The sequence below is a fragment of the Poecilia formosa genome, unplaced genomic scaffold (genome assembly GCF_000485575.1).
Source record: "Poecilia formosa unplaced genomic scaffold, Poecilia_formosa-5.1.2 Scaffold15, whole genome shotgun sequence".
Lineage (NCBI taxonomy): Eukaryota > Metazoa > Chordata > Actinopteri > Cyprinodontiformes > Poeciliidae > Poecilia > Poecilia formosa.
Genome location: NW_006799954.1, coordinates 595124 through 612293, shown reverse-complemented (window position 1 = coordinate 612293; position 17170 = coordinate 595124). Strand labels below are relative to the sequence as shown.

General features: G+C 40.5%; 3 protein-coding genes across 5 annotated transcripts; 2 read left to right on the top strand and 1 right to left on the bottom strand.

Moving 5' to 3' along the window:
- Positions 1–1135: 1135 nt before the first annotated feature.
- On the bottom strand, positions 1136–5446 carry fbxo9 (F-box protein 9). Its single transcript, XM_007546138.2, has 13 exons — positions 5270–5446; positions 4465–4536; positions 4132–4254; positions 3972–4029; positions 3668–3767; positions 3265–3395; positions 3060–3174; positions 2846–2964; positions 2421–2511; positions 2235–2330; positions 2066–2159; positions 1671–1825; positions 1136–1587 (listed from the first exon to the last, which is right to left on the bottom strand). The coding sequence occupies exons 1-13, from the start codon at positions 5270–5272 to the stop codon at positions 1479–1481; spliced, it is 1266 nt and encodes a 421-aa protein (XP_007546200.1). The 5' UTR covers positions 5273–5446; the 3' UTR covers positions 1136–1478.
- Positions 5447–6479: 1033 nt separating this feature from the next.
- On the top strand, positions 6480–14167 carry mak (male germ cell-associated kinase). Of its 3 annotated transcripts, none has more exons than XM_007546136.2 (14): positions 6480–6668; positions 7946–8223; positions 8389–8443; positions 9792–9913; positions 10018–10097; positions 10192–10324; positions 10407–10578; positions 10958–11125; positions 11206–11568; positions 11767–11966; positions 12065–12207; positions 13019–13135; positions 13231–13338; positions 13487–14167. In XM_007546136.2, the coding sequence occupies exons 2-14, from the start codon at positions 8123–8125 to the stop codon at positions 13636–13638; spliced, it is 1914 nt and encodes a 637-aa protein (XP_007546198.1). In that variant the 5' UTR covers positions 6480–6668; positions 7946–8122; the 3' UTR covers positions 13639–14167. The 3 variants fall into 3 exon arrangements, with proteins under 3 accessions (XP_007546198.1, XP_007546197.1, XP_016523921.1); XM_007546135.2 differs by having other exon boundaries at positions 11764–11966; XM_016668435.1 differs by lacking the exons at positions 6480–6668; positions 7946–8223 and adding an exon at positions 9313–9347 and having other exon boundaries at positions 8401–8443; positions 11764–11966.
- An 816-nt stretch (positions 14168–14983) lies between these two features.
- gsta.1 (glutathione S-transferase, alpha tandem duplicate 1) lies at positions 14984–17074 on the top strand. The gene is made up of 6 exons (XM_007546133.2): positions 14984–15221; positions 15307–15358; positions 15571–15703; positions 15793–15928; positions 16003–16128; positions 16749–17074. Exons 1-6 carry the CDS (start codon positions 15135–15137, stop codon positions 16884–16886), a joined length of 672 nt encoding a protein of 223 aa, XP_007546195.1. The 5' UTR covers positions 14984–15134; the 3' UTR covers positions 16887–17074.
- The last annotated feature ends 96 nt before the right edge of the window (positions 17075–17170 follow it).

The window sequence follows — 17170 nt, the reverse complement described above, 5'->3', positions numbered from 1 at the left end:
TTGAGCGATATAGGGCCGAGGTTTCACACATTTTTGGCATTCTTGGTCATAACACTGTGAGCCTGATAACATTTGTAGCTGATTTGGTTTGGCAGACTCAAACCACAAATTGTGAACAAAGAAAAATCAAGATACATTTTCCAAAAACCATTCCAGAGAAAGAAAAAGAAAGAAAGTAAGACTTGCTTCTCGAAGACTTTTTCACTCTGACGTTCTTACCTCACACGGTGTGCGTGGGCTTGGTGCACTGGAGTGCGACACTGCACCACGTGTTGGGAGCACAGAGAAACTCATTGTGAAGTTTCGTGGCATGCTTCCCAGCCAGTATTTCAAATTGAGACTTCCTGATTTTCTGAAGCCGTCCAGTGAGGAAGGTCAAGTGCACGCTGCCCTCCACGTTTCTCGACACTTCTGGTAAAGGTGTGTAAAAGCCTCGGGGAAAAAATAAATCTGCTACTCCAGTTACCACAGAAAATTTGAAGGGTGTGTAAAATCATCCTTTTTATCACTTTTCATTCTCAGTTAAAGTGGTGAAAATTATCCCGGTAGACATTTCCATGTTAGAAGTTGAGAAAAAATTTGTTTTTTTTTCCACAGACTTGCTGAAATCAGACATTAGGGTGTGACGTGGACAAATGTAGTAATACCAAGATCTCTAGTTCAGCTACGACTGCATAAGGCAAATATGGTGAAATGGAGGAAGTGAATAAAGCTGTTATTCCTGTAATTTAATAAAACATTTTTTTTTTTAAATCAGTCCAACGTCCACACTTTAGACGCCCCTGCTGTATTGTTTAAGTGGAAGCATTTTGTTTTAACTTTTACATCAGTTCAATAAAAGCTTCTGAAGCAACTAAGGGCAACAAATAATTTTATCCTTTTTTTTTTTTTATCTCTCCAAATCCCTTTGGCTCCGCTTGTGTTTGGTTCTCAGAAAATACATGGATTATACTGATGCGTTCAGCTGTAGGACAAATGCAGCAAGTCAGAAATCAGATCTGTACTGTCTGTTCATCGGGGTTGTGTAATGGGATCTCCGTGACTTTTTCACGAGTCATCATTTTATCGCCACAGCTGTGCGTGCACGAAACAAATGTATTTGCATTGTTACATATTGCGATACCAAGACTTTTTTAAATTTTATTTTCATCTCATTTATTTGAGGAAGAAAGTGCACGATGAAACGAAAAAAATCACATTCAATGCTTGAAACAGGTGGGGGGAAGGTTGCTAATCAGTGTAGCTTTCAAGCAAATCACTGTAATTTCTGATTATCAGAAAATAAGCAGCATCCTAACAGGCAAACCTGAAACAAAACATGCTGGCGTGTGGGAAAACATGAGGGCGTTAAGAGGCGACACCATAATCCTGCTACAGCACAAACTGCACAGACTGAGGAGGATTCGTTTTTTATTTAGATGGCGAGTTCAGCTTCTTCTGTGATTTTTCACGGGATCATGCACGGCTGTGTCTGCTCCTTACAGCGGCTGCTCGGAGAAAGCGGTATAGCTCTTCACTCGTGCAAAGAAGAAGGGCGTGTACATCCTGTCGAGGTCAAACGTTGTGATGACAGTTTCCCCAGTCAGCCTGAAAACATGATTATGGTCAATTAGAAACTATAAGTGCAGGAAGAGTTTTTTTTTTTTTTTTTTCCTGCTAATTTGCCTTACTTGTAAGTGATGTGGCAGGAGTGGTGGATCCACACAAGCTTACTGAAACTCTGACGCCCTCTGGAGGTCAGATGCAGCCCCACGTGGAAGGCGTGCTCGGCCTCGGGAGCCTGGTTCCGCCTGCAGAACCGATTTCTTTGAAACTCGGTCGCTTTCTGCGAAGAAACGGCAACGATTTACAAGCCGATCCAGGACCTGAAAACTCACCTGGGACGCTCAAGTTCGAGCTTATTTGTACAGCACATTTCAGCCAAAAGGCAGTTAACTCTGGCAATAAACATTACATTTTGTCGAGTTCTGTCAACAATGCACGTCAAATATGCTGATCATCACCATTTCACACACAAATGTTGGAGAAATTAACAACCACACAAAAAAAAGAAAGAAAACTTTACATCCTCCTTTTTCTTGCAGACGACAGCAAAGACTTTGGTTTGGTTGTCCGTCTCTTGTGACAGACGGAAATGACCGAGCAGAGCAGAATCCATTCTGTAAGAGGAAAGACAATTGCAGAGGTCACAGCGGCTGATGGTGTTTCTGAGCTTGTAGAGCACTGAGCCGCACCTGATGTTTCTCGTACGCAAGCGGGGAACGACAAACAACGGGTCCTCGGGGGTGGTGACCATCAGGACGAAGCCATCGGGGAAGAACCGGAGGTACCTTGAAAGGCAAAGTCAAAACATAACGGATAAAGGTTTAAACTTTGTGTGTTTATCCTTTTAATTGAGACGTGAATAAACAGTAACGTACCTGTAGTACTCAACGTGATGCCAAGCTCTGTAGAATCCGTCCAAGGACTCCTCTCCTTGACGGATGTACGATGTCTTGCTGATGTAGACACCTGAGGAGAAGTAGCATGAAGGGACAATAAATAATACGCACTAAATGCACACTTATTCCTAAAACAATATTCTCACAAGAACTCTTTTAATCACATTTTGTGCACCCTCTTGACTGGTTTTAGATACACTTCTATCTTAACTTAAAAATTCCTGAGTATTTTTTGTTTCCTGATAGAATGTTCTGTCTTTTTGTTTTATTTTTTCTCTGAAAAAAAAGGCTATTTTTTTAAACACTCGAGGGCATGATTTAAAAAAACAAAAAGACTGAAATATTCCTTAAATATTCCGACATTTCAACAAAATAAAATTGAAGCTGAAACAATGTGTCGCTACCGTCGAACCGGACACGTGGCCTCTGCAGGAACATTTCCCTCCAGGACTTGAAGGGCACTACTTTGGTGCAGTTTCGTCCCCAAACTCTTAAACAAGCCGAACGCCAAATCTCAGGGTCCCTGGGGAAGACACAACAAATAAATAAAAACAAAAAGATAAATATTTCTGAAACCTGTTGAGCAGAAACAACTTGACTGCAAACCAGCCACTTCACCTGGCAGAGATGTAGAACCCCCGGCAGACCAGAGACAGCTGCTCCAGGGCCCGCATGTCCAGTTCGCTCGACACAACCCAGCGAAATATGTACATCAGGATTTCCCGTGGCAAGGCTGGCAATTGGAGAAGGCAGGTTTCAATACAGATGCGGACATGAGGACCTCAAATGAGTTTACGCAAAAGGTCTAGGAAGTCATCTCTACCTGAAATGTGCGTCTGAGTCGCCTCAAGCTCAGGAGAGCAGATCTTTGGAAAGGAGCTCTCCAGAGTGAGCTGCTGCTCAAAGTAGGTGAGCAAATCCTCAATCTCCCCGTCAGTGTCACTGTCCTCCATGCTGAGAAAATTACAATTTAGTGATAATTCACGAGTCCCGTGTTGAGCAAGACGGTGATGCTGGAATTTATGATTTGATGCAATAAGACAGACGTGTCAAACTCATTTTCAGTTCGGGCCACATGTCTTCAATCAAAGGACTGGTTGTGGCAGAATGTAAAGGTAAAGTTACCCATTAGCCAACTGTTAAAATATTATTTAATCAAAAGAAGAGAAGCAATTTAACTTGACATTGCTTAATTTATGACTGCTGTGATGTTAATTGTAACTTACTAATTTCCTCCACCTCTGTCTGCGTCAGGAGGACGGCTGTAGTTGATTTTAAACTCAATGTCAGGGTCAAGCTGCATAGCCAAGCGATAGAACTTGATAGCTGCAAATAAAAAACATACTTGGATGATACTGAATCTTATGTAAATTCTCACACAAAACTCAGAGAGTAACGGGTGGCAATTAAACAAGCTCAAACACGACAGAACTCATTTAAAAATAAGACTGCGATTGCTTCTGAACATAATTGTTGTATTCGATTTATCATTTCGCTGACAAGTATGTTCACCACCTTCTATTTACTTGCCTTCATAGACAGCCCCATTCTGCTCCTCCTGCACAGCTCTCAGAAATAGCTCTGTAGCCTGACAGGAAGGCGAATCTCAGTCATCTAGTGCAACACTTTACCAAGCTGTTAGTTATACTAACAAACAAACAAACAAAAAAACAATAAATAACCAGCTCACTTTTTCCTCTCGAGCAATGTCTTGGGTCCTCTTCACACCTCTTGCCCTCTGCAGTCGGTCACTCGTTCCAGGGCTCGGCTTGAGTTCAGACATCCACTGAGCTCTGAACACATTGAGTTCCAGCTGCCAGGAAATTACAAAACAAAACATAAAAGACATTTTTTCCCTCCCCTTATTAGCAGGGTGTATAGCTGTTTTTATCAACATCAACATAACGAAATAGAGAAAATCTGTTTTAAACATGCTTTTTCTGATAAATGAGCAAATAAATGAAAAACAACAATTTATGAATCCAAAGACTCATAAATATGAGTCTTTGGATTGTTTTATTACTTGAAGGTTTGGATCATCTGAACTCTCATCTTCATCCTCTAGCGTACCTCCAATATCAGCATTTTCATCTGCCTGCAAAGGTAAGCAACACTGTTGGAACCATGGTAGTTTTTCATACAACTACGTTTAACCAAGATTCTCTGCAAAAATGTTGTCTGGCCTTGCTTACCGCTAAACAGTATTCATATCACTTTTCAGTTTATTTCTGAAGTTGATTTTGCATTTAATTTCCATGAGTGTAATTTGATTATATTACCCAAGCCATTTAACCAATACTTCCTCCTGGAGAGCTACTCCAGGAAGTACTGCTCTACCTTTAGTCATAGTATGGCCTCCACAATGGAAATACTGAGACAACAAAAGCAAATCAATAAATGCCTTCCTTTATAAGGAACAGTGCATTAACGTCAATGATCTCAACCTGTTATTTTGAAAATGGGAAATTGAGAACATCTGTGAGTTATGTGCCAGTTTTTCACAAAACTAACTTTAGCTAAACATCTGCTGACATAAACAACTGTAACACGCCCACCAAAAGCTCATGCAAGTTTCCATTTAAATGCCATGTTGTGTACTGACGTTAATATTAGATCAAGCGAAACAGGGTAATCTTTTTCCGCGCTGGGTGCGCATTTTGTACTTTATCTGTTAACTAACCCCGATGTTTACTAGTAGGTACGTGCAGAGACCTTATAGCTAAACGGGTAACCTGGAGGAAAGCAGGTGTCGTTACTGTTAGCTTCGTTAGCTACAGAGCAGGCTAACCCCCCAAAACAAATGAAATGTATAAAACACGGACACCCACCATGACACTTTGGCCAGTAGGTCTCTCTTTTTTATCTTCGCAGGCGCTCACCGGTCCCGTTTACAGTTCACGGTCGGAGAAACGAACCACACAGCAGACATATTTACGAGCTCGCAGGAACGCAGCCATCTTGCAGAGCGGCCCCGGAGCGTCGATGACACGTTCGGGTAAAGGGTGCGCTGAGGCGGGGCAGAGAGAACCAGTGAGAGACGCTATGCGAAGACAACGCCATATACCAGCGCTAACCCACATAAAGCTCCACACTGATTCCAGTTTATTCACTGATGGTCAGTTCATTGAAACGTAAAAAGATTCAATTCAGTTTGATTCAATGAATTAGACGAAGGTTAATTGAGGAAATTATTTTTATTCCGCAAAACTTAAACAAACAGTGTTTCTTAGTCTAGTATTGGTTTTACATAAAATATTATTATTACTACTACTACTACTAATAAGAAGAATTTGTATTATTATAAATAATGTCAATAATAATATCAATAACAGCAAAAATATTAACTTTTCTCCCACATTTATACCCCAAAATGTCTTTCTTGTTTTCAAATAAATATTATACAATTTGAAAGTGTTTTTTTTTCTCTCACCCCATTTACATATGATTTTCAAAGTCGGTCCAGCTTTGCTACTCTGTCTAAACATCTTGCCCCTCCTTTTCCCTCACAATTTCTGGGTCCACCGATGTAAAAGGCCAGAAGAAAGTTATTACACTAAACACGTGATAGAGATTTTGAGTACTTTTCATATTTCTCATCACAACAAAATCTTTTGTTGATGAAGCCAACTTTCGCAAGATATGTATGGACCTTTGATACTGCAACATTAGATCAATATTCATATCTAGTTTTTCGTGCCACATGAGTTCTAATTTCTTTCAAGAGAACTGCTTTTCTGATCCATGTAAGAAACCAATGAATCAAGAGCAACATCAGCATCTCCCATCCGCCTTTGCAGTGACAAATTTTACATATCCTTGACTATGGAAGGAATATTCTCCTTCCGTATTCATATATTAGCAGTTGAATGTGATTATTTTAGTAATGCGCGTATATTTATAACTATTAGCATTAAATATTCAGACATTTATTTGGCATGTTTTCGTTGTTCAGGGTCAACTAAATCTCGGATGTTTTCCGCCTGCCTGAAGCCTGCGGAGAGGCTGTGATTTGTTGTCAGGAAACAAAATTACTGTAACAACGCGAGATTATGGCGAGCGCTGACGAAATGGCCTTGCTGAGAGTTAATTCTCGCTGAGTGCACGGCTGGCTGGTTGCGGTTGTCGTATAACAGTGCAACTTGTTAAAAAACTGCTGACATTAGCGATAAGTTAAACATTAACTGCATTGTCTTGGCTATGTGTTGTTATCGCTTCGACACGGGAAGGGTGAGTATTACTTGGTCTCATCATGACATGTTATTTTGAGTCAGTTAGGAGGACCTCCCTCTTCTCTCCTCCTCAGTTTTCTCTGCAGGGTTGGCCCGTTGTTCGATCACCACCGACACAAACAGCACTATTACCGATTATTTAACATGTTTGCCGCGATTAACCTTTTAATTTTTAACCTAAAACGTCAGGAATAGGTTGTGTTAGCAAGCTCGGTTAGCTTGAAGTTAACGGTGCTTCCCAGGTTAGCAGAAGCAGCAGAGTGTCAACTGAGTTGCTACAAATGCATTACATTGTCATCTTGATTGGAAGATGCATGGAGCTAAGTACAAGGCAGGACTGGAAGAGAACTTGGGGTTTAGTGATTTAGATCAAACGATATTTATGCTTTAGAATGGCCCAGTCAAAGTCCAGTCCTTAATCCAGTCAGTGGCAATACTTGGAAGATGTTGTTGACAGACATTCTCCACTCAGTCCACCTGAGTTTAAAATATTTTTGCAATAATTGAAGCAAAATTGCCAAAAATTGCACCTTTCATTTATTTTTGATTTCTTCCTTCTTCTTTACATTTATGCTACAATATGTTGGTCTGTCACATAAAATCAGTGGTTTCAATGTAAAAGATCAAAGAGAAAAAATACTTTTGCAAAGCACTGTCTGCACCTGAGACAATCAAGAAACTGCATTTGAAATATTGTGTTATTTCAGGTACATTGTCTTCTTAAAAAGTTACAGAATTGCTTTTAAGTTGGAGTAGTCCATCACTACTCCCGAAACCTGGGAGTAGTGATGGACTCTGACCTGACCCTTCAGAGCCACATTAAGACAGTCACAAAGTCGGCCTTCTATCACCTGAAGAACATCTCCAGGATTAGAGGACTAATGTCTCAGCGTGATCTAGAGAAATTCATCCATGCATTTATCTTCAGCCGCATTGATTACTGCAAGTCCTAGAGGGTTAGAGTCCCAGTTAAACGACACTTAACTAAAGTCCTAATAGGGGTGCGAGTTTTAATGTTTTTATCTTTTTTAATCTTTTTCGAAATTTCTTTCTCTTTCTCACTGTTTATTCAATGTCACATGCTGTTTTTATTTTAATTATGTAAAGCACTTTGAAATGCCTTGCTGCTGAAATATGCTATACAAATAAAATTTGATTGATTGATTGATTGATTGGTGAATATGTGTTTTGTACCTGTAACATTCCTCAGTCACATTTCTTGCAAAACATAAACTCATAGTGCTGAATGCTTCACTTTTTTTCTTTGCTTTTCAGCTCAGAGGAAACAAATTTCTGACATCATGAGTCCTCCAGCTCAGCCGAACGTCTTCTGCTGTTGCCACAGAAAAATCTGGTTGCATTCAGCAGTAGAAGGCGAACACAACTGTTTTTCCTCCTAATTAGTATCTGCACTACGCTCCCTCCAAAGGATAACATGGAAGTACAAGCACAATGAATAGATACACCACCCTTAGACAGCTTGGAGATGGCACCTATGGCTCTGTCATCCTGGGTCGCAGTCTGGAGTCAGGGGAACTTGTTGCCATAAAGAAGTGAGAATGTAGAGATTATGGGATTTAAAAAAGAAAAAAATTTTTTTTTTTTTTACTTGTTACAGATTTTCTACTTTTGTGTTGTGGTATATCATTGTACTTAATTAATACAAATGATTTTGGTGTTGAGCTCAAACTAATTAAACAGAAACATTTGTTTTTCAGGATGAAACGAAAGTTTTACTCCTGGGAGGAATGCATGAACCTTAGAGAAGTCAAGGTAAGTTTATATTGGACATAGTTTACAGTTTTTCAATACCAAAGCAGACATTTGTCATATAAAAATGTTTTTACATAATTACAAACCAGAAAAAAATGTGTGGGATTTAAATGAATAATTAACAATTATTGACCTAATTTGTGCTAAGTGGTATTTCTTTATGTTAATGATTTTTTTTTTTTTTTTTGGACATGCCAAAAAATATTCCTTAACAACATAAATTTAAAGAAAGTACTGGTTCTACTGGCAGATTATTTAACTTATAACAAGACATAAGTTGTCTTCTTATAAAACTTATAATGGCAGATTATAAGGGAAATATTGTGCTATCGGAACTAGTAATTTTCACCAATTTTAAGGAATTATTAACTTAAAACAACATTTATGTCAGCTCAAGGTTAAATTAGGTTAAATATGTTTTTCAAGTTTTGCATAGAGTACTTCTTTCACTTCTTTCTGAAAGCATATGCATGTTACTTCCAACTATGTTCAGAATCCGTTTGGATTAGAGGTGAAACGTCCTTGTTTGCTTAATTGGACAGTCCCCTTAGAGTAAAACTGAGTGGGCAGAACTTTGAGATATTTGTTTTCATAAACAATAAAATATTCCTAAAAAGACACAACTGCAAAATAAACATGATCAATGAAATACATTGCAAATCTCAGAAATGCAGATCTAAAGAATACAGAGTCGTACTCACATTCTCACTGTATTTTGATTGGGTTTTCAGTATTTCAGTTGTCCTTTTAAGATGAACACCACATGTTGACGATTTACGTGTTATACTCTGATGTTGTTAGTAACTCAGCTGTCAAGTAACCCAAACCTTTCTCTTGTTTTGTTCCCACGCCAGTTCAAAATGTCAGAGTCCAAATTTCTTCACCCCAGCTCTCAGAGCAGCAGGTGATTCCAGCGAGCTCTTAAATTCACAAAAACCGCTGGCCCGCCCGTAGCACAGCAAGCCAACAGCAAAGTCAAGAAAATAATGCTATGTAGACTAGCCGTAGCATGCCACTGTTAGACTCCCTTTCACTTTCCCCTCCCTCCTAAAAAGTAGCATGTTCAATACATGAACCCAGTGCATTCACCCTGCTTTCAAGTTGTTTTATGTATGATTTTCCTTTTTTGAATTTTAAGCAAAAATCCTCCTTCGGCAGCAATAACCCCCTAAATCACACAGCGCTCTTAATCTGCTCTTATTTTATCCAGAAGCCGCAGGTCGTGCTTCTCAATGTGCTGCAATAAAGCTGTTTGCATTGTCCAGCATGATGAGATTTATTTAGTTTCATGTACATATTTTATTTTATTTTTTTTTACATTGCATTATGTATTGTTTTACTCTTTCAGTCCCTAAAGAAACTAAACCATGCTAATGTCATCAAACTCAAGGAGGTAATCCGGGAAAATGATCACTTGTACTTCATTTTTGAGTACATGAAGGAGAATTTGTATCAGCTGATGAAAGACCGGTAAGTATTTTTGTTTCTTTCTTTAAAAATGTCCAAATATTGAAAGTGTTTTTGTAAATTTTAATGTTTCCTAACAATTTTTTGACTTTTGCGCATTGCTGCAGGACACGTTTGTTCCCTGAATCGGCTGTTAGGAACATAATGTTTCAGATCCTGCAGGGACTTGCGTTCATTCATAAGCATGGTATGTTTTTTTTTTTACAACCAGAGCTTAATGTTAAGCAGGACTTAATACACTTGTTTTAGTCCTGATGAGTTTTGCACTCGGTGTCTGTCAGGGTTTTTCCACAGGGACATGAAACCAGAAAATCTCCTGTGTATGGGCCCAGAGCTGGTGAAAATCGCCGACTTCGGGCTCGCCCGTGAGATCAGATCTCGACCGCCCTACACGGACTACGTCTCGACTCGATGGTGAGATTAAATGCTGTGCGTGTTTAATTAATGCAAATGAGTAGGATTTCAGGGTTTTAGTTGCCATGGCGTTTTTAACCAGGTACCGAGCTCCAGAGGTGCTCCTCAGGTCCACATCATACAATTCACCCATAGACCAGTGGGCGGTGGGCTGCATCATGGCTGAGCTTTACACACTCAGGCCTCTGTTCCCAGGATCCAGTGAAGTGGACACCATATTCAAGATCTGCCAAGTCCTGGGTACACCAAAGAAGGTAATAATTGGTGAAGGGAACAGAAACATTTGATTTAGATCAAAAATCAATAGAAACAAAAGAAAAAACTTCATATTCATTACCAATAACAGTAGTATTTTTTCCTAAGTTTTTTCTGATGAGGTCAAATAGTGTTTTATAATGAGCAACAAGCTTCCTGTTGCTAAAGTAAATGTTTTTAAAAACATTTGTTGCTCCTCTAAGTTTGGATCAACATTGTTTTGTCCTCATAGTTTTTTATAATGGAGTTGGGAAGAAAGACTTTTTTAACTCCTCTCGTATTCATAGAACCATGACCAGAGAGTTATTATTTTCTGTAATGAACCCAGCTGCAGTGGAAGTCTGTAATATCCAGATGTACTGTGGCTTCTCCCTACAGACTGATTGGCCCGAGGGATACCAGCTGGCAAGCGCCATGAACTTCCGTTGGCCTCAGTGCGTTCCCAGCAACCTGAAGACGCTCGTCCCCAACGCCAGTCCAGACGCCATCCGTCTCATGACGGACCTGCTTCAGTGGGACCCCAAGAACAGGCCGGCCTCTGCTCAGGTACCGTCCGCCCGTCATCTTCCATTCTTGCAGCCAAACGATCTGAACAAAAGTTAACTGTTGGTTGAAACCCCCTTCAGGCTCTCAGGTACTCGTATTTCCACGTGGGCCAAGCTCTTGGCACCCCTCAGCAGATCCTGGAGCAGGGCAGACCTCAGCTGGGTCGAGTGCAGCTGCAGCCTCCTCTGCAGCAGCAACAGCAGCAGCAGCAGCCTCTCCTACTGCTGAAGCCCATGCCCCCCACCCAGCCTCCACCTTCTAACCAGCACTGCACGCCCTCCAGGCCTCTCCAACAGGTTGCGCCGCCCCCTGCATCCGCAGCTGCCCAGGCGGCGTCTTACCAGCGACACACGGGGCCCAAGCACATCCCGAAGCCGGAGCAGACGGAAGTCATGCCGCAGAGTCACCTTCCTTACATCGTTGACAAGAGTCTGCAGAGCAAGGTGAGTTGTCGGGTCAGATTTTAACCATAGCAGGCCTGAAATCTGGGTGTGGTGATGGACTCTGACCTGACCCTTCAGAGCCACATCAAGACAGTTACAAAGCCGGCCTTCTATCACCTGAAGAACATTTCCTGGACAAAAGTACTCATGTCCCAGCAAGAGCTAGAAAAGCTCATACATGTGTTTATCTTTTAGCAGGAGACAGGCAGCGCAAACCTTCTCAACTACCAGGTGAAGCCAAAGGGAGGAGGGCGGCGGCGATGGGGACACGGCACGGGACACCTCAAGAGTGACAACTGGGACAACTATGAAGACAGAGATCTGTCCTCTTTGAGCATTCTGGGGAAAAATAACTTTTCCTCAGAGAAGCGGAGGCAGGGAGAGGACGCTCTGAGCAGGTGAAGATGCAGTCAAGTGATTTACTCACCAGCTCCCTCACATGTAGAAAACAAAGCGTGTTTAGATACAAGCAGCTCTCGACTTTTCCCTTTTACAGGTACGGAAATGTTCTGGATTACAGTCGACCCAGTGGAAAAGAAGACACACCTTTGAACCTGAACAAGACCGCAGCCTATCAGGAGCCGTCGAGAACCGCCTCAGCCAAGCAGCACTACCTGAGACAGTCTAGATATTTACCTGGTAATAAAAGGATTTTTAAATACCTGCTGGTGTGATTGGAACCTGATGTAGTAGCTGCTTTTGAAAAGATCTTAAATGTAATTATCAGAATGTTAGACCTGAAGAAATCTTAAATAAGGTTACATTTCTCATATAAAGTTATAAATTGGATTTGGAAGCTTTTAAGCTGTAGTTATTGCAGTTCTGGTTGAGGAATTAGGATGTTATTATGCTTTTATGTAGTGTAGTAATCAGCCCTGAGATGGATAAAACATCTCTTCCCTAAAGAGCGTAATAGTTTTCTTGGTGAAGTAAAGTTGAAACAGTGTTCTAACCTATCGGGTTTTGTCAATTCAACAAGGCTCAGCATGAAATTGAGGATTTCAGATGCTAACAACACCTGGTATGATGTTCACTCAGGTTGAAGGCAATAAAGTTAAGTAGCCTGTAGATGCAGATACGCACTACCAGAGCTGGTAAGTAATTAGCGAATAAAGTTATTATTCAAAAACAACCAATTAGAGCCAGGAGGAAGGTGCTAGCGCTGGCTGACAAGCATCCTTGTGTATGCACTGCTCAATGTGCTAATGGTGGAGAAACAACATAGTATTACAGAAACACTGTTTATGCCCCATCATCTGTGGTCGTGCTAACTAGCCTTAGCATTCATGCAGCATGGCATGCTCTGTTCTGGAGAACTAGCTGGAGCTGCAGAGATTAAAGGATGGGGGATGTGAGCAGCGTTTTTGGTGGATAAAACTCACTGACTGCCTGCTCATGTTCATCACAAAATTTATGTGTTTGCAGTGATCCATAACTGTTTTTCCTTCAGGCATAAGTACAAAGAAGAACGTGGCCATAGATGCCAGTAAGGACTTCACTGGAAGCCATCTTTGGGGCGGCAGTAGTATACCTTTTGGAGGAACGCTGCCGAGCAGAGGAGCGCATGGTGATCACCCCCCCTTTTTCTTTCGCAACTTTTGCCAGTTTGTTGCCTCGAACTGCTTGCAAATAAATTTGTGTCTTCTTGTCTTTTATCTTTAGGTACAAATACAATCCCTGGTGGATACATCCCATCATTTTACAAAAAAGACGGTGGCTCTGCTGGCCACAGAGGAAGGCAGGGTACATCAGTGGAAGCAACAGCGTCAAGTGAGCTTTCTCTCTCTAATATCTGTTTGTTACATTACAGCTAGAAACTCATGTGTATTACCAAAATTTAAGGTGATGGAGCAACCTGGTGAAAGCTGAAAGCATGCATCTACTTGATATGAATCTTTCTTATTTTCTGTCGTTATAGATTATGCAACATGGCGGTCTGGTCGGAGTCAGATGAACCCCTCCACCAACGCGCCCACAGCCAACAAAAGCACGTCCAGTCTGCATCCTCGCCCGCCGCTACAAAGCATTCACGGCCGAACAGACTGGTCTGCCAAATACGGACACCGCTAGTGGCCTCCGTGGAGCTCAAAAATGAGCTTCAATAACTCTTTCGCTTCCAAAGAGTAGGCCTAGTTGTTTAGTTGTTTTATAACCAAGCGTGTAAATATAAACTTTACACAGCAATAATTTTTGTTTCATAGGTGTACAGTGAATGCTTTTGAGTTGTAAACTATTTAAAGTATGACGAAATGCAAAGAGCCAAAAATGTGAGTGCAACCCTTCCCTTTCGCTCTGTCTTACTGTCTCTGTATTATAGCTGCTGTTGTGCTGCAAAGGTTATGCCTCAGTTTTGCTTCCCTGAATGCTGACATGTAAACATATAATATGCATATTACAATGGTATGAAACCTTCACTGTGATTTCTTTTGGGCTAATTAATTGTTTTTTTTTACTTTTTGCATTTTGTTCAATGACAGTTGCCTTGCCAGTCAACTATTGTTTTGTGTTCATGTTTTCAGTAAAAGGATGTTGTAATTTTAGTGTTGATAAATTGCCATGTTGCATAAATCTGTTTCAGTAAAATGATGTTGAACCCAAACTTTAAGTCTCAAGTTATTAAGTATAAACAACATTTTGTGTGTCCCATTTTCACACTTGATCATAGCACTTTAGAAGTGTTTCATTTTTTTTTATGGATGAGCCCAGGCTGCTGGATTAGGAGTTAATCTGGGTTAGAAAGCTCCTGTAAAAGGGTGCTGTGCCACTGAATACAACAACATACAAAACTACATTAAAAGGTAAGGCAAACTGCCACGTGCAGCGCCGCATTTGGATGTGTCTGAAGCTTGGAGCTTGACTTCCCTACGTTTCTCCTTTTGGCCTTGAGCTTGTTTGGAGGTTCTAGCAGGGGAGCGCAGCTACTGGTACACCGAAGGATGGTTGTCCGCCGCGGGGGGACGTCGTCCGCTGCCACCGAGCGCAGAGCTTCGGGAGGGACACATACGGAGCAGTGAGGGAGGAAGGGGACACCCGCCTAGCCAGCCAGATCAGCCGAATCAACCCTAGCGATCAATGGGGTGACAGATGTCGCAGCCAGATCGCCCTCACATCCAAGAAGAGAAAAAGCGCCGAAACCTGTATATAGACGGAGGAAAAACTACTAAATAAATAACGGTACTTAACTGGAAATTGTAGTTGTATTAACTGTAATTTACGTAACGTCACGTAAATAATCATACTAAACATGATCCTTATTTTTCTTTTTGTGTAAATAATGACTAAAAGAAGGCAACTAGACATTTATCCATGATGCTTTGCGATAATGTGTAAATTTACCATGTTGCTATTGGATCACTTCTACCAATCACAGGCTTTAGGAGTTGTACACGCCTCCATTTTTTTGTTGTTGCTTCTTTATATTTTGAACCAAACTAGTTTCTTCTTCCCAGTTCGCAGCTTTGAACTGTGCTCTGTCCAGCTTTTTTTCGTCAAAAAGAAGTTTTTGCACTTCTGTCTTTTATTTTTGTTCTACGTTCACTTACTTCTAGATTCGAAACTCCGCTGTCATGTCTGGAAAAGTTATTCTGCACTATTTCAATGGAAGGGGGAAAATGGAGTCAATCCGCTGGCTTCTTACAGTTGCAGAAGCGGAGGTTTGTTAAGGCAGTTATATAAAGTCATCTAAGGTGTATTTGATACTGTCATGAAATGTCTCATTATACTGCTTTGTGTTTACAGTTTGACGAGTATTATCTGACCGACAGAGAGCAGTACTTAAAACTCCTGAATGGTGGGTTAAACAATAATGATGGACTCTATATGACCTGCGCAAAATTTATATATTTTTTATCTTAACTGTTCATCTTTCACCCGCATGTGTTGCATTGTATGCGGAAACACTGTGTTGAAAATTAAAAAAAAATGAAGGGCGGAGAACATTGTATGTCTTTTTATTTTTTTTATTGCTGGGAGTGGTGACCTGGTGCTTTGTTTTCTCTGCAGAGGGGTCACTCATGTTTCAACAGGTTCCTCTGGTGGAGATTGATGGCCTTAAACTTGTGCAGACAAAAGCAATCCTGCACTACATCGCAGAGAAATACAATCTCTACGGAAAAGACATCAAAGAACGTGCCATGTATGATCCAGCTCTACCACATGCTAATCTAAATCTGTTTGTTTTTTGTCATGTTTTAATCTTTCGACACATTTAAACTTCCCCATTAGGATCAACATGTATGCAGAGGGACTGATCGATCACATGGAAATGATCATGGTCCTCCCCTTCGTCACAGACACCAAACCCAAACTTGACAATATCCAGAGCAAAGCAAAAGAGCGCTACCTGCCAGTATTTGAAAAGGTATGCTGTAATAACTCACTTCTTACAAATGTTAATCATTCATAATTAGGGTAATTAAGGCAATAACTTTTCAGGCACTTACTGGACCCGTGTACCTGGTGGGAGGAAAACTAAGCCTTGCAGATGTGCTCCTGGTTGAATGTACTTTGATGCTGGAGGAGAAATTTCCTGATATCCTCAAGGAATTTCCCAACATCAAGGTAAGTCTGGACCTACAAAGTCTTGCAAAAGTGTTCATACTTCCTTTACTACCTTTTTTCATTATTAAGTCAGTAATGTGTAGAAACATTTTTTTGCCGCTATTATAGCCACAAGTATTTCTGGCTATGTCTCTCACCATCTTTATTTATGTAAATTCTGACCCGTTTTTCCCATTCAATAGTTCAAGTTCAGTCAGATTGGATGGAGACATTTTTTAGGAGTTGACACAAATTTCCAGTGTCATTTAAATATTGAAATTATATGCTTAATGGCTTGTTTAATAGTTAGTCTTCATCTGTATGTAGGAATTGACATGTAGGCCAAAAAGCTGATGAGTTGAGCCAATCTCTTTCCATTTGCAGACGCAATTTTCAGATTTGTGTTTGGAAACCGTTCCTCTCGCATCACAGCTATTCACCATTTTATCTCATAAAACACATTGTTTCTGGTTGGAATGTTACAAAATGTGCAAAAGTTCAAGCGATGTGAACTCTTCTGCAAAGTACAATGCCTCAAACATTTCTTTCCTGTTTTCCTCCACAGTTATAAGCCCTCACTACTTAAACTGTGTTGAATTTAAAAGTTTTTTTTTTTTTTTCTTTTGCATTTTCCTGTCCAGTCCTTCCAGGGCAGAATGATTCGAATCCCAGCCATCAGCAGGTTTCTGCAGCCGGGCAGCAAGAGGAAGCCGCAGCCAGATGAAGATTATGTCAAGACAGTCAAGGAAGTGTTCAACATCACAGGACCCTTTCCATAATAATCTCTTCTAACAAAATCTGGTTCATTAATCAAGAAAGCACTAATAAACCTAATCATGTGAACATCTCTGGTGTAGTTGTGTTGATAACACCGAACTGAAAAACTAATCTTATTAACAGGAGTTGATTGGTGGAACCTTTTCAAGAAGGTGTAAAACTAAATAAATGGAGAAGTTTTGAGATAACATCTCAGAGGCTGTTGTGTTTTTGTTTTTAAACACAGGCTTTTAGAAAATTATATATAAAAAATATGCACTGTACAAGTCAAATTTCTTCAGTTTTT

Bases quoted from the DNA above. Each gene is read 5' to 3' on its own strand.
- mak (XM_007546135.2), top strand. From the start codon at position 8,123: ATGAATAGATACACCACCCTTAGACAGCTTGGAGATGGCACCTATGGC. The intron at 8,224-8,388 runs GTGAGAATGTAG...TTTGTTTTTCAG, and splicing joins GAACTTGTTGCCATAAAGAA to GATGAAACGAAAGTTTTACT. The intron at 12,208-13,018 runs GTAATAAAAGGA...TTTTTCCTTCAG, and splicing joins ACAGTCTAGATATTTACCTG to GCATAAGTACAAAGAAGAAC.
- fbxo9 (XM_007546138.2), bottom strand. The intron at 3,175-3,264 runs GTAGAGATGACT...TCCAATTGCCAG, and splicing joins GACTCAGACGCACATTTCAG to CCTTGCCACGGGAAATCCTG. The intron at 1,826-2,065 runs GTAAAGTTTTCT...GTTTCTTCGCAG, and splicing joins TCTGCAAGAAAAAGGAGGAT to AAAGCGACCGAGTTTCAAAG.
- gsta.1 (XM_007546133.2), top strand. From the start codon at position 15,135: ATGTCTGGAAAAGTTATTCTGCACTATTTCAATGGAAGGGGGAAAATG. The intron at 15,929-16,002 runs GTATGCTGTAAT...ATAACTTTTCAG, and splicing joins ACCTGCCAGTATTTGAAAAG to GCACTTACTGGACCCGTGTA. The intron at 16,129-16,748 runs GTAAGTCTGGAC...TTTCCTGTCCAG, and splicing joins AGGAATTTCCCAACATCAAG to TCCTTCCAGGGCAGAATGAT.